Source organism: Mytilus galloprovincialis, chromosome 3 (genome assembly GCF_965363235.1).
Source record: "Mytilus galloprovincialis chromosome 3, xbMytGall1.hap1.1, whole genome shotgun sequence".
In the NCBI taxonomy this organism is placed as follows: Eukaryota; Metazoa; Mollusca; class Bivalvia; order Mytilida; family Mytilidae; genus Mytilus; species Mytilus galloprovincialis.
The window spans coordinates 57,281,895-57,294,034 of record NC_134840.1 but is presented as its reverse complement, the minus strand read 5'-3'; the positions used below and the strand labels follow the sequence as shown (position 1 = coordinate 57,294,034).

The 12,140-nt window shown below is 32.7% G+C and overlaps 1 protein-coding gene across 4 annotated transcripts in view; it reads right to left on the bottom strand.

The window, feature by feature from the left end:
* The window catches only part of LOC143068422 (uncharacterized), a 41,358-nt gene that overhangs the window by 20,072 nt on the left and 9,146 nt on the right, over positions 1–12,140 (bottom strand). For 2 of the 4 annotated variants that reach the window (XM_076242460.1, XM_076242463.1), the window contains exons 8-15: positions 11,568–11,633; positions 10,920–10,985; positions 8,163–8,342; positions 7,325–7,385; positions 5,177–5,210; positions 2,864–3,025; positions 1,503–1,601; positions 457–594 (exon numbers count right to left, since the gene is read on the bottom strand). In XM_076242460.1, coding sequence (XP_076098575.1) covers positions 457–594; positions 1,503–1,601; positions 2,864–3,025; positions 5,177–5,210; positions 7,325–7,385; positions 8,163–8,342; positions 10,920–10,985; positions 11,568–11,633 — 806 coding nt within the window. The remainder of the gene's footprint in view (positions 1–456; positions 595–1,502; positions 1,602–2,863; positions 3,026–5,176; positions 5,211–7,324; positions 7,386–8,162; positions 8,343–10,919; positions 10,986–11,567; positions 11,634–12,140) is intronic. The other 2 variants (XM_076242461.1, XM_076242462.1) reach the window with 2 other exon arrangements.

Below are 12,140 nucleotides of genomic sequence, written 5' to 3'. Positions count from 1 at the left end.
TTTGATTGATTGAATAACTGGTGAACTTCTATTATTCACAACTTTGGTCAGTTGTAGTGAGTACCTTTTCATGAGTTTTCTCTATTAATCGTTTTACAATTAGTAACTCTTACATGACTTTATTTAAGTCTTCCATACTTTCTTTTAAAAGTTAATCATCAGTGTTAAAGAATTTAGACATCTTTGGTATGTAATTCAGGTATTACATATGCTCATCAAGTTCAGGTATTAGCAAGGATTCTTTTGTAAGTGGAAAAGATCAGATAAGTTTAGATTAATTGTATACTAACATAGGAGGTCTCTAAATATCTCTTTATTAGTCCAGTTTACATTTCAGTAAATGTTTTTAATCTTATACTATTAATCTTTTATTGTCTGAAATGTTCTGTAAATTCAAAAAATATTCAAAACTTTATTTTGAAAATTGTTATACAGTAGGTTGAGACAAAAACAAACCTCAAATTTTTCTACCTTTTCTAGTAAGGTATCTATTGTTATCCACATTCTGTGACATTTCACACAAATATCATATTCATACATGTAAACTGTAAACATTTTCATCATAGTAATCTCTACTTCTGCAACAGCATTCAACTACAAAAATATTTTATATTTGTACTGTGTGATAGAATAAAACTGTATTCAAAAGCACAAGCTACAAACAACATCTCACAAACAGGAGCCTCAAATGAGGGGGGTAAAAGGGGGGGTATCTTCACGAAAGAACGTGAAATAAAATTGCCATTTCATGATGAACGAACAATTAAAAATGTCTTGCATGTTGATCTTTTTACCAATTTCACGAATCACAGTGAATAACGAATCTTTTTCACAGCTGCATGTAAAATAAAAATGTCAAAACACATTGCACGAAAATAACCCTTTTTGGCTTTACCACCCTCTCAAATACATAAATAAAAATATTCTATTCATAGGTTGTCATTTTTTTCTGTATTTTTTTTTTTATTCCTTTTCTGTACATAAATCAGGATGCTGGTTTATTCTTGTGTGAATTATTTTACATTTCACAATGTAATTGACCGTTAAAACTTGCTATGTAGTATGAGTTTTGCTCATTGTTGATTGTCATATGTTACCTATAGTTGCTGGCATCTACTTCTTTAGTCCTTGGGGGATAGTTGTCTCCTTTGCAATTATACCACATGTCTTATTTTCATATTTTCACTTTGACTATTAAAGTTTAAATGCTTTAAAAAAAAAAAAGCTGCTTTACAGTATGTTAATTTGTCCTTTCTTGAAATAAACTTTTACTAACAGATTCACCTTTAAAATATTGGGAAGAATACATTGCATGCAGGGGTAGTACACACAGCTAATTCAACAAAGTATGAAATAGAATTTATCAAAACAGACAATGTATCCATAATAACACTTCTAAAACTAAATAATATATGACGTCAGTAGATACTCAATCATTTTCAAACTTGAAGATTCTGTCAAAATGAATGTAAGGACACAGACCCAAAGTAAATACAACATACTTTTTTGTTTATATCATCTACCGGTATATTACCACTGCCACTGGTGATATATTCATTATGATGTTCTTTGAATCTGTGAAAATTTTTCTCTATCTTCACCTGAAAAATAAAATATTAAGTTAAAAGCAGCCATTGCCTTTAAAATAATGATTGATGTGTCAGTTTGGGGCAAGGATCCGGAAATTTTTTCACCTAATTTCGGTCATTTTCATATAACTTAAAAGTTGGTGCCCCTTTTCAAAAACAGATTGTCAAAATCTCATGACTGCATTAGTATGCTCCTACTCGAAGAATCAACGAACTTGTTTAACTGTTGCATCGCGTTTACTTCATGATTTATCCTACCATTTTCCTAAAATCGATCAAGAGCAATTTTGGGAAGGCAACAGTTTAAGAATAAAATGATTTTAATGACTCAAAATCGTAATTTTCTCAGTCATCGCTTACGTTTCTTTCGATTCTGAAGTCGAAATTCAAACCGGATGTAATGCGGGCCATGTAATGCGACAATACTAAAACGAACAATTCCGGACTTATTCCCGGGATTAGTTTTGTTTATAAATCAAATTCACAGGAAAAACATCGTTTTTTTTTAATATTTTACCTTTAATAGTGTAAGAATATTAATGAAAATAGTTGCACTTGCTTAATTTAGCAAGAAATCATTTTAAATTTACGATTTAGTGTCAAATCTGCGGAAGAGAATTTTAGGCATGCGTATCATAGTAAACAAAGCACGTGTGTTAGTAGTGAAAAAAACTTTTTTCTGCGTAAATTAAACCAAGTTGACAATTGTCTTAGCTGAAAAGTAATTAAATAATGAAGACAGTTGGTATTGAATTTTAATTTCTTTATAATATTAGTCCGGAGCTTGTGATTAATAGCCAGGTGTGAATTAAAAACACAGGTAAAAAGATTAGCGATCATTAGCCAATAGCTCCCCGAGGCACTAATATAGCATTAAGAAGGGCCCTCAGGATTATAACACTTTACTGGAGTGGCAGTTTAATTACATAAAATCGATAACAAAACAAAATATGTTTAAAATGGCGATCTGAAACTCAATCTCAACGAAATGACCGAAATTATTTCTGTTGAAAAATAAAATTTGACCTAAATCCCAATAAATGATTTAGGACTTTTGAGTTTCCAAATCAGTCATGTCTGGCATATATGACCGTTTCCGGACCCTTGGTTTGGGGTTATAATTCAGGTTGTGCTTTCAATAAATATTACCGTAAGTTTTGTCGAAATCAAAATGCTTTATATTTTGGTGGACATTTTTGAAAGGAATGTACTAATTTTTATGGAAAATCTTTCACCCAAGAAATTATTACAAAAATCTATTTTGAATAACAAACCTTTCTTTCAAAATGTGTTTTAACTAAGGTTTCAGCTACATGTAAATCTGTGGGGATAAAGTCATCTTCTATTTCTCTTAACATGCTGGCTACAAAGTTCATCAACTCATCAAATCTTCTCATAAACCTATCAAATCTCTCCTGTTTCTGGGCATTATGTGACTAAAAACATATAGTATACACAGAATACAAACTGTAATGTACATGTAGCTAAAAACAAGAAATTAAATATGAACTACAGGCTCTAAAGAGCCTGTGTCGCTCACCTTGGTCTATGTGAATATTAAACAAAGGAAGCAGATGGATTCATGACAAAATTGTGTTTTGGTGATGGTGATGTGTTTGTACGTCTTACTTTACTGAACATTCTTGCTGCTTACAGTTATCTCTATCTATAATGAACTTTGCCCAGTAGTTTCAGTGGAAAATGTAAGTAAAAATTTACAAATTTTATAAAAATTGTTAAAAATTGACTATAAAGGACAATAACTCCTTAGGGGTCAATTGACCATTTCAGTAATGTTGACTTATTTGTAAATCTTACTTTGCTGTACATTATTGCTGTTTAAAGTTTATCTCTATTTATAATAATATTCAAGATAATAACCCAAAACAGTAAAATTTCCTTAAAATTACCAATTTAGGGGCAGCAACCAAACAACGGGTTGTCCGATTCATCTGAAAATTTCAGGGCAGATAGATTTTGACCTGATAAACAATTTTACCCATGTCAGGTTTGCTCTAAATGCTTTGGTTTTTGAGTTATAAGCCAAAAACTGCATTTTACCCCTATGTTCTATTTTTAGCTGTGGCGGCCATCTTGGTTGGTTGGCCGGGTCACGCCACATATTTTTTAAACTAAAAACCCCAATGATGATTGTGGCCAAGTTTGGTTTAATTTGGCCCAGTAGTTTCAGAGAAGAAGATTTTTGTAAAAGTTAACGACGACGGACGACGACGGACGACGGACGACGGACGACGGACGCCGGACCCAAAGTGATGGGAAAAGCTCACTTGGCCCTTTGGGCCAGGTGAGTTAAAAATGTTTAAAAATTGACTATAAAGGGCAATAACTCCTAAAGGGGTCAACTGACCATTTCGGTCATGTTGACTTATTTGTAAATCTTACTTTGCTGAACATTATTGCTGTTTACAGTTTATCTCTATCTATAATAATATTCAAGATAATAACCAATCAAAGAGCAGATTGCTCTGAAGGATACGATTGCCGTTGTTTCATTGACACATGTATACATGTAGCTGGATAATATTAAAATAAACAATTTTACCCCATGTCAGATTTGCTCTAAATGCTTTGGTTTTTGAGTTATAAGCCAAAAACTGCATTTTACCCCTATGTTCTATTTTTAGCCATGGTGGCCATCTTGGTTGGTTGGCCGGGTCACGCCACACATTTTTTAAACTAGATACCCCAATGATGATTGTTGCCAAGTTTAGTTTAATTTGGCCTAGTAGTTTCAGAGGAGAAGATTTTTGTAAAAGTTAACGACGACGGACGACGACAACGACGATGGACGACGGACGACGGACGCCAAGTGATGAGAAAAGCTCACTTGGCCCTTTGGGCCAGGTGAGCTAATAAAAGGAGATACTGGGTATATGTCAAAGAGACATTGGCCAAAAGACAAAAATATTGAAACCATACCCTAGCATAGGCAGATTCAGGGGATTACTTGGAGCCCCTCCCCCTTTTTTTCCTTTTTTGTGGGCAATATTTGGTTGCTTTACTGCTTATCTAGAAAATCCCTGAAGCATGACTGGAGCAGGACCCCCTTTCGGTCAATCAGTGCCCTTTCCCCCCTCCTTATGAGAAGTTCTGGATCCACCACTTCTTGAGGGCAACATAAAGTCGCCAACAATAGACAGTTGTCTATATCATATGTCTAGCTTTTAATCATTACAGGTTTATAAAAGCTGTGAACAGATTCAACAGAAACGACAGGAGATCTGTAATAAGTACCCAAATTTCCAAATAATGAGAACAGGTACATGAATATGCAGTGGGATTAAACATGGTTTTTTTTATCTCAGCCTTTCGTTTATAAACCTCAATCAACAGATACATAAACATTATAAAAGAGCATAAAGTACACTCAAAGTAATTTAATAACATGCTGATTAGAAATCACATCATCCTACACTGTAATATCGGTGACTGTACTTATTTCTTTTCTTCTGTTTTAATTTGATCACCAAGAACATTTATATTATATTGATGAATCAAGAGATGCACAATTTCAAAAGTAGTGATAATTTGTATTTCGAATATAATTGTCAAATATTATTACTTACTGAATTAGATTCTTCTTCACCAATCCAGGGAGTTCTGGCAAAATAAGGATACACAAAATAGCTAAACATTTATAAACAAATAAATATTAAGTATGGTACATGGTACTTCTATAATAATCAAGTGGCTTACTTAGGGAAGTTATCAAATAACAGCACAGATAACTGGATAACTGTTTATCTTTCAAATTGAAAATAAAGAAATTTCAAACAAGAACACACTCTGTTTCATGCTTAAAACATGTTAAATTCCGCCGCATTTTTGCGTCTGTCCCAAGTCAGGAGCTTCTGGCCTTTGTTAGTCTTGTATGATTCTTAATTTTAGTTTCTTGTGTTTAATTCGGAGTTTAGTATGACGTCCATTATCACTGAACTAGTATACATATTTGTTTAAGGGCTAGCTGAAAGACTCCTCCAGTTGCTGGAGTTTCTCGCTGCATTGAAGACCCATTGGTGGCCTTCGATTGTTGACTGGCCTATGGTCGGGTTGTTGTCTCTTTGACACATTCCTCATTTCCATTCTCAGTTTTATTAGTATTTCTAAGAAGCAGGTGTCTAACTGATCTAAAAGCAAACAACATTACAACTCAGCACTGTTGAGCTGCTTATCAAACTCTTAAATAATATTGGAAAAATATGTGACCAAAATTAAGAGTTTATTAATAATTTCAAAATTTAAAATATCGGCAAACAAGAAATGATATCTTACTGTCTAAAAAATAATCACACATTAAAACTCATCATTGTCAAGCTGCTGGCCAAATAGAAATCATTCAAGTAACAGACCACAAGATCCTGACTGTGAATATATCACTCCATAATGCTTGATTTTTAAAAGTGATATTGAGGATGTACTTAGGTGAGGTTTAGGAATTTGTGTCATTTTTTTGCTTTTTTTCCTGCAATACAGGGTAAAAATAATTTGCCCCAAAACTCCCATTTTTCTTTTCATAAAAAATTTGTAAGGGTTCTGCGGAACCTAGTGTCTCGCCTACTTTTGCTGTTAATCACACACTCATCAAAAATAATGAAAAAAATCAATAAAATTATTCCTCTCGATACTATCTTTTGATTGTCAGAAGCTTCTGTCCAAGTTTGGTAAAAATCCAGGCTAGTTTAAGAATCTTAAAAATGTTTTAAATACTTTAACTGCAGACTGTATGTAATGTTAACTGGAAGAAAAACTAAGTCCATTTATAAGTAAAATACGGGAAAAATGGAATTTTATTTTTACAAAATTTACTTCTGGATACTATCTTCTGATCATAAACAAGCTTCTGGCCAAGTTTCTTCCAATTCCAGGATAGTTTAAGAAAGTTATTAAAATTTTAAAAACTTTAACCACAGAGTAAATGTAATGTTTCCTGGCAGAAAAAACTAAGTCCATTTATAAGTAAAATACGGAAAAAATGGAATTTTATTTTTACAAAATTTACTTCTGGATACTATCTCCTGATCATAAACAAGCTTCTGGCCAAGTTTTGTACATTTCCAGGATAGTTTAAGAAAGTTATTAAAATTTCCAAAACTTTAACCACAGAGTGAATGTAATGTTTCCTGGCAGAAAAAACTAAGTCCATTTATAAGTAAAATACGGAAAAAATGGAATTTTATTTTTACAAAATTTACTTCTGGATACTATCTTATGAACATAAACAAGCTTCTGTCCAAGTTTCGTACAATTCAAGGATAGTCTAAGAAAGTTATTAAAATTTCAAAAACTTTAACCACAGAGTGAATATTTGTGGACGCCGCCGCCGCCGACGACGCCGACGGAATGTAGGATCGCTATGTCTCGCTTTTTCGACTAAAGTCGAAGGCTCGACAAAAAGCTCTTCAAAGGTCATAAACCAAAATTTAAGCAGATTCTTGATTTCTATTCTTTCAATTTGTGACCAAAATAATACAAATGCAAATAAAAGATTAAAGTCTGAGTCGCACCATTTAAAAAAAAAACAAATATCACTAAAAGGAGTTCCGTAACCTATCAATATTTTTTGCTTATTTTTTTCCTTAACTTATAACTTCCAACTTATAGCATCAACTTTAAATTCTTGGATTTTTAATTTCACCTAAGTACATCATGAAAAAAAAACTGTTATATTCTTTTTTACAAGTTATTGAACATTCTTTAAAAAAAATAAAACTTACATTCCATAAGTTACTCTGTTGGTTATTGCTTCCTGGTATGTAGGGGGTGGTGGCAAATAACCTATAATAATTTATATATATACATGTATTAGGCGTGGCATAAGTCTGATCAAATAGTTAGAAAATGCACAAAAATATATCTAAATAAATCTGAGTTTGCATAATTGCGACATTACACATCTAGTCAGATATCATTTTGTAATAAAGTATGATCCAGAATTTACAAAATATCGGAAAACAGAAAATAGTTATCTGACTGCCAAACAATAATCACAAATTACAACTTAAATATGAAACCATTCAAGTAAATGACCACAAGATCCATTTATGCATTTAAAAGTTATTGCCTGAAATCTAAGATTTCTTTCCTTAAAGTTAATAAATCACTTTCAATTCAGTGCTTAACTGTGCATTTATGAGTTTCCTATTTCAGTTGAACTTTATTTCCACCTCATCATGTTTTTAGTTGCCTAGAATCAACAGCATTTGAAAACGTTTTTATCATTTTTCTTGGAGATGCAACTGCTTATAATATAACTAAAATATGATTTTCTAATGATAAATTTAAGTAATAAATAAGAATGTATCCAAAAATTTGTGATTGTACAAGGGGAAATATTGCACAATTATTTAAATTCAGCCTTTTATTATTCAGGAGGAGATAATTCAACAGGATATCACTGCAAATCACTCTAGGTCAACTTTATTTTTTAACTTAATAATCAAGAAAAAAACAACAGATAACCCTAATAATGTAAATGAAAATCTCCCCGTCTAAAGATATCTGTTTTTATCAAAAGGAATATGTCTCATAATTATAAAAAAAATTCTAAGTTACCAGTGACAAGTAAACTGGCAGTTGGCACATTCTGACCACTCAATACTCCCTGTGGCATTCTAGGAGAAACAACTTGATTGTATGTTGGTAACTCTGATGGTGTAATTCCATCATGAACTGGTGCAGTCAGTGATGTCTGTGATACTTCTGCAAAAGGTGGCGCACTTGGTCTTGTCATACCTACAGAAAGAAAATACTAATTGCCCTTATGTGAATTTAATGTTAAAAATCACAAAAATAAACCTCATTGTGGCAAAAACATCTACATTTACTTATGAAGGGGAAGATGAGTTTCTCTCATCAAACCTTTTCTACTTAAGTTTGGACTTGTGAATCCTTACCTTGCTGCATTACTTATCGTCAAAAGTAATTTTACTACTAATTTATAAATGTAAAACCGCGAAAAGCTTTAATCTAATCTACTGATACATACTTATCACTATTCCTATTTCATAAACTTTGGGTCATCCTACTATCTCTCCCAACTATGTCTTTTTCATGTCTAAAGGACAAACAATATTTAAACTAGAGGCTCTAAAGAGCCTGTGTCGCTCACCTTGGTCTATGTGAATATTAAACTTTAGGACGCAGATGGATTCATGACAAAATTGTGTTTTGGTGATGGTGATGTGTTTGTACATCTTACTTTACTGAACATTCTTGCTGCTTACAATTATTACTCTATCTATAATGAACTTGGCCCAGTACTAGTTTCAGAGGAGATTTTTGTAAAAGATAACTAAGATTTACGAAAAATGGTTAAAAATTGACTATAAAGGGCAATAACTCCTAAAGGGGTCAACTGACCATTTCGGTCATGTTGACTTATTTGTAGATCTTACTTTGCCGACATTTATTGCTTTTTATAGTTTATCTCTATCTATAATAATATTCAAGATAATAACCAAAAACAGCAAAATTTCCTTAAAATTACCAATTCAGGGGCAGCAACCCAACAACGGGTTGTCTGATTCATCTGAAAATTTCACGGCAGATAGATCTTGACCTGATAAACAATTTAACCTCTGTCAGATTTACTTTAAATGCTTGGTTTTTGAGTTATAAGCCAAAAACTGAATTTTACCCCTATGTTCTAGTTTTAGCCGTGGCAGCCATCTTGGTTGGTTGGCCGGGTCACGCCACACATTTTTTAAACAAGATACCCCAATGATTGTGGCCAAGTTTGGTTTAATTTGGACCTTTAGTTTCAGAGGAGAAGATTTTTGTAAAAGATAACTAAGATTTACGAAAAATGGTTAAAAATTGACTATAAAGGGCAATAACTCCTAAAGGAGTCAACTGACCATTTCAGTCATGTTGACTTATTTGTAAATCTTACTTTGCTGAACATTATTGCTGTTTACAGTTTATCTTTATCTATAATAATATTCAAGATAATAACCAAAAACAGCAAAATTTCCTTAAAATTACCAATTCAGGGGCAGCAACCCAATAACGGGTTGTTCGATTCATCTGAAAATTTCAGGGCAGATAGATCTTGACCTGATAAACAATTTTACCCCATGTCAGATTTGCTCTAAATGCTTTGGTTTTTGAGTTATAAGCCAAAAACTGCATTTTACCCCTAATTTCTATTTTTAGCCATGGCGGCCATCTTGGTTGGTTGGCCGGGTCACGCCACACATTTTTTAAACTAGATACTCCAATGATGATTGTGGCCAAGTTTGGTTTAATTTGGCCGAGTAGTTTCAGAGGAGAAGATTTTTGTAAAAGTTAACGACGACGGACGACGACGACGGACGACGGACGACGGACGACGGACGCCAAGTGATGAGAAAAGCTCACTTGGCCCTTCGGGCCAGGTGAGCTAAAAAGAACTGTGCTATTACTTCCTCATGTCATTAAAAATTATTCCCTTTCAAAACAGAAAAGATTCTGCTATTATTACCAAAAAAAATTTCAATTCTCAGAATGTGTTACTTGTTGCTCTTACCAGCAGTTTATTCTTGATACCAATGATGTCAGAAAAGCCTTATGTATGTCTTGCTTTCTGTCAATATCCAATGAGGATGAGACAAAATCCTTGAACATGCTACCATCAAAACAAGGAAATTGTTTTCCAAATAACTCTCTATTTTACATTTATTGTTGTTACAGTTAGTCATCACCTCCAATAGGAAGCTATTCACTCTCTAGTTGAGAAACAAAGGTAAACTACCTTTTTTTCAAAGCAAACTGGGTTTTCTTTAACTGATAAGCAATGTGCTAGATGATGAATAATGTGTATCAGTATTCAATTTCTTTTAAACCTAGTAGTAATATTTTCCATTATAATAATAATGAATAATGTAAACCCTCAATTCAAGTTTCCTTTTAACCTAGAGATCCAGTTATTCAATTACAATAATAACAAGTGAACCTGTGAGTTACTGCTGACTAATGATACCCCACCCCGCTAAAAATATACGGTAAACAGATAGTTGTTGAGTGTTGAATCTAAAAACCCATTACAATGTATAGCTGACTTATATAAACCCTGAAACAAAAATTCAGAAATCTTTGTAACATACTTCTTGAGAAAGATGCTACGAAAAATATTCATGGGCAGACGGATGGACAGACAGACTGACAATCTGATGGATGGATGAATGGACAAACAGACAGAGGTAAATAGAGGTAAAACAGTAGACAGCCACTTTTTTAAAGGGGGCGGGGGGTTTAACAAAAATTGTATCCCACCAGGTAAGTTTCCTTTAAACCTAGAGGTCATATTTTTCCATTCAATAATTTACTCACCTGGTACATTTTCTTCAACATGACCATGTGACATTCCAGAGTCAATCGGAGGAGCACTAGGTAAAGCTGCAAATAAAAGAAAACATACAATATTCTTCAGTATACTGTGGATTCATTATTCCTAGAGGTCATATTTTTCAATTTCAATAATGATGAATAATGTAAAACACAAGGTAAATTTCCTTTGAGTCTAGAGGTTGCATTTCTGTAAATATAGACAATGCAATTTCCCATAGGAACTCTCATTTGTGGCTAAAACCTATGCCACTTATACTATGAAGTTTCATAAAAAATTATATCCTAGAAGGGAAAGTTGATATGCACTACTATTATATTCAAAGGTCAAAACGTAGGGGTGTGAGGCATATTTTCAACATTTATATGCTCCAAACTTGTTAGAGTTTAAACTTATACTAAAATAATGTGCTACCCCTACCTTTACTTTTTGCTTACTTCAGAATACTGGTAACATTCCCAAGTTATATGTCTCTATTAGATGAATAGAGATTATATCTGGGAACCAGTATGTCAAAAAAACAAATTATCTATGAATATTATATCTCCCCAAAAAAGGCATGGTTTGAGAAACAGCTGTATTTACAAAGTGCAACCTAGAAGTCATATTTTTCCATTCAATAATTTACTCACTTGGTATATTTTCTTCAATATGGCCATTTGACATTCCAGAGTCAATCGGAGGAGCACTAGGTAAAGCTGCAAATAAAGAATAAACACACCATAAAAATTGTATATGTTTATGTATACTGTGCATTTAGTATCATTTCTATGATGACATTTGTTGATTATGTGGTCGTGGGTATTAGTGAACATCAAATTTAAATGTTAAATGAAGTTAAATTTTCTATACCGTAACCTGATAACCAGATTTTTTTGAAAAATCAATATAAATCAAATATCCATGAAAATACCAATTTTCTCTCTGTCCACGAAAATTTGTACCCACAATAAAAATAAATCTGTAGTAGGTACTCTGAGTTCATTAGTGAACACATCTCTCCCCTTTATCAATTAGATTACTAGTAAACATAAACTCACTCGAAATGTAGTACTATGGAAACAATAGAGTTCAAATTTGAGTAAATTCTGAATTTTCTCTCCAGAAATATCTTGTGATCTATTTACCTAGGCATTTACATTTTTAGTTCTATTTTTATTCAAACTGAAATTAATTAAAACCAAGATTATCTTGCTTATATTTAA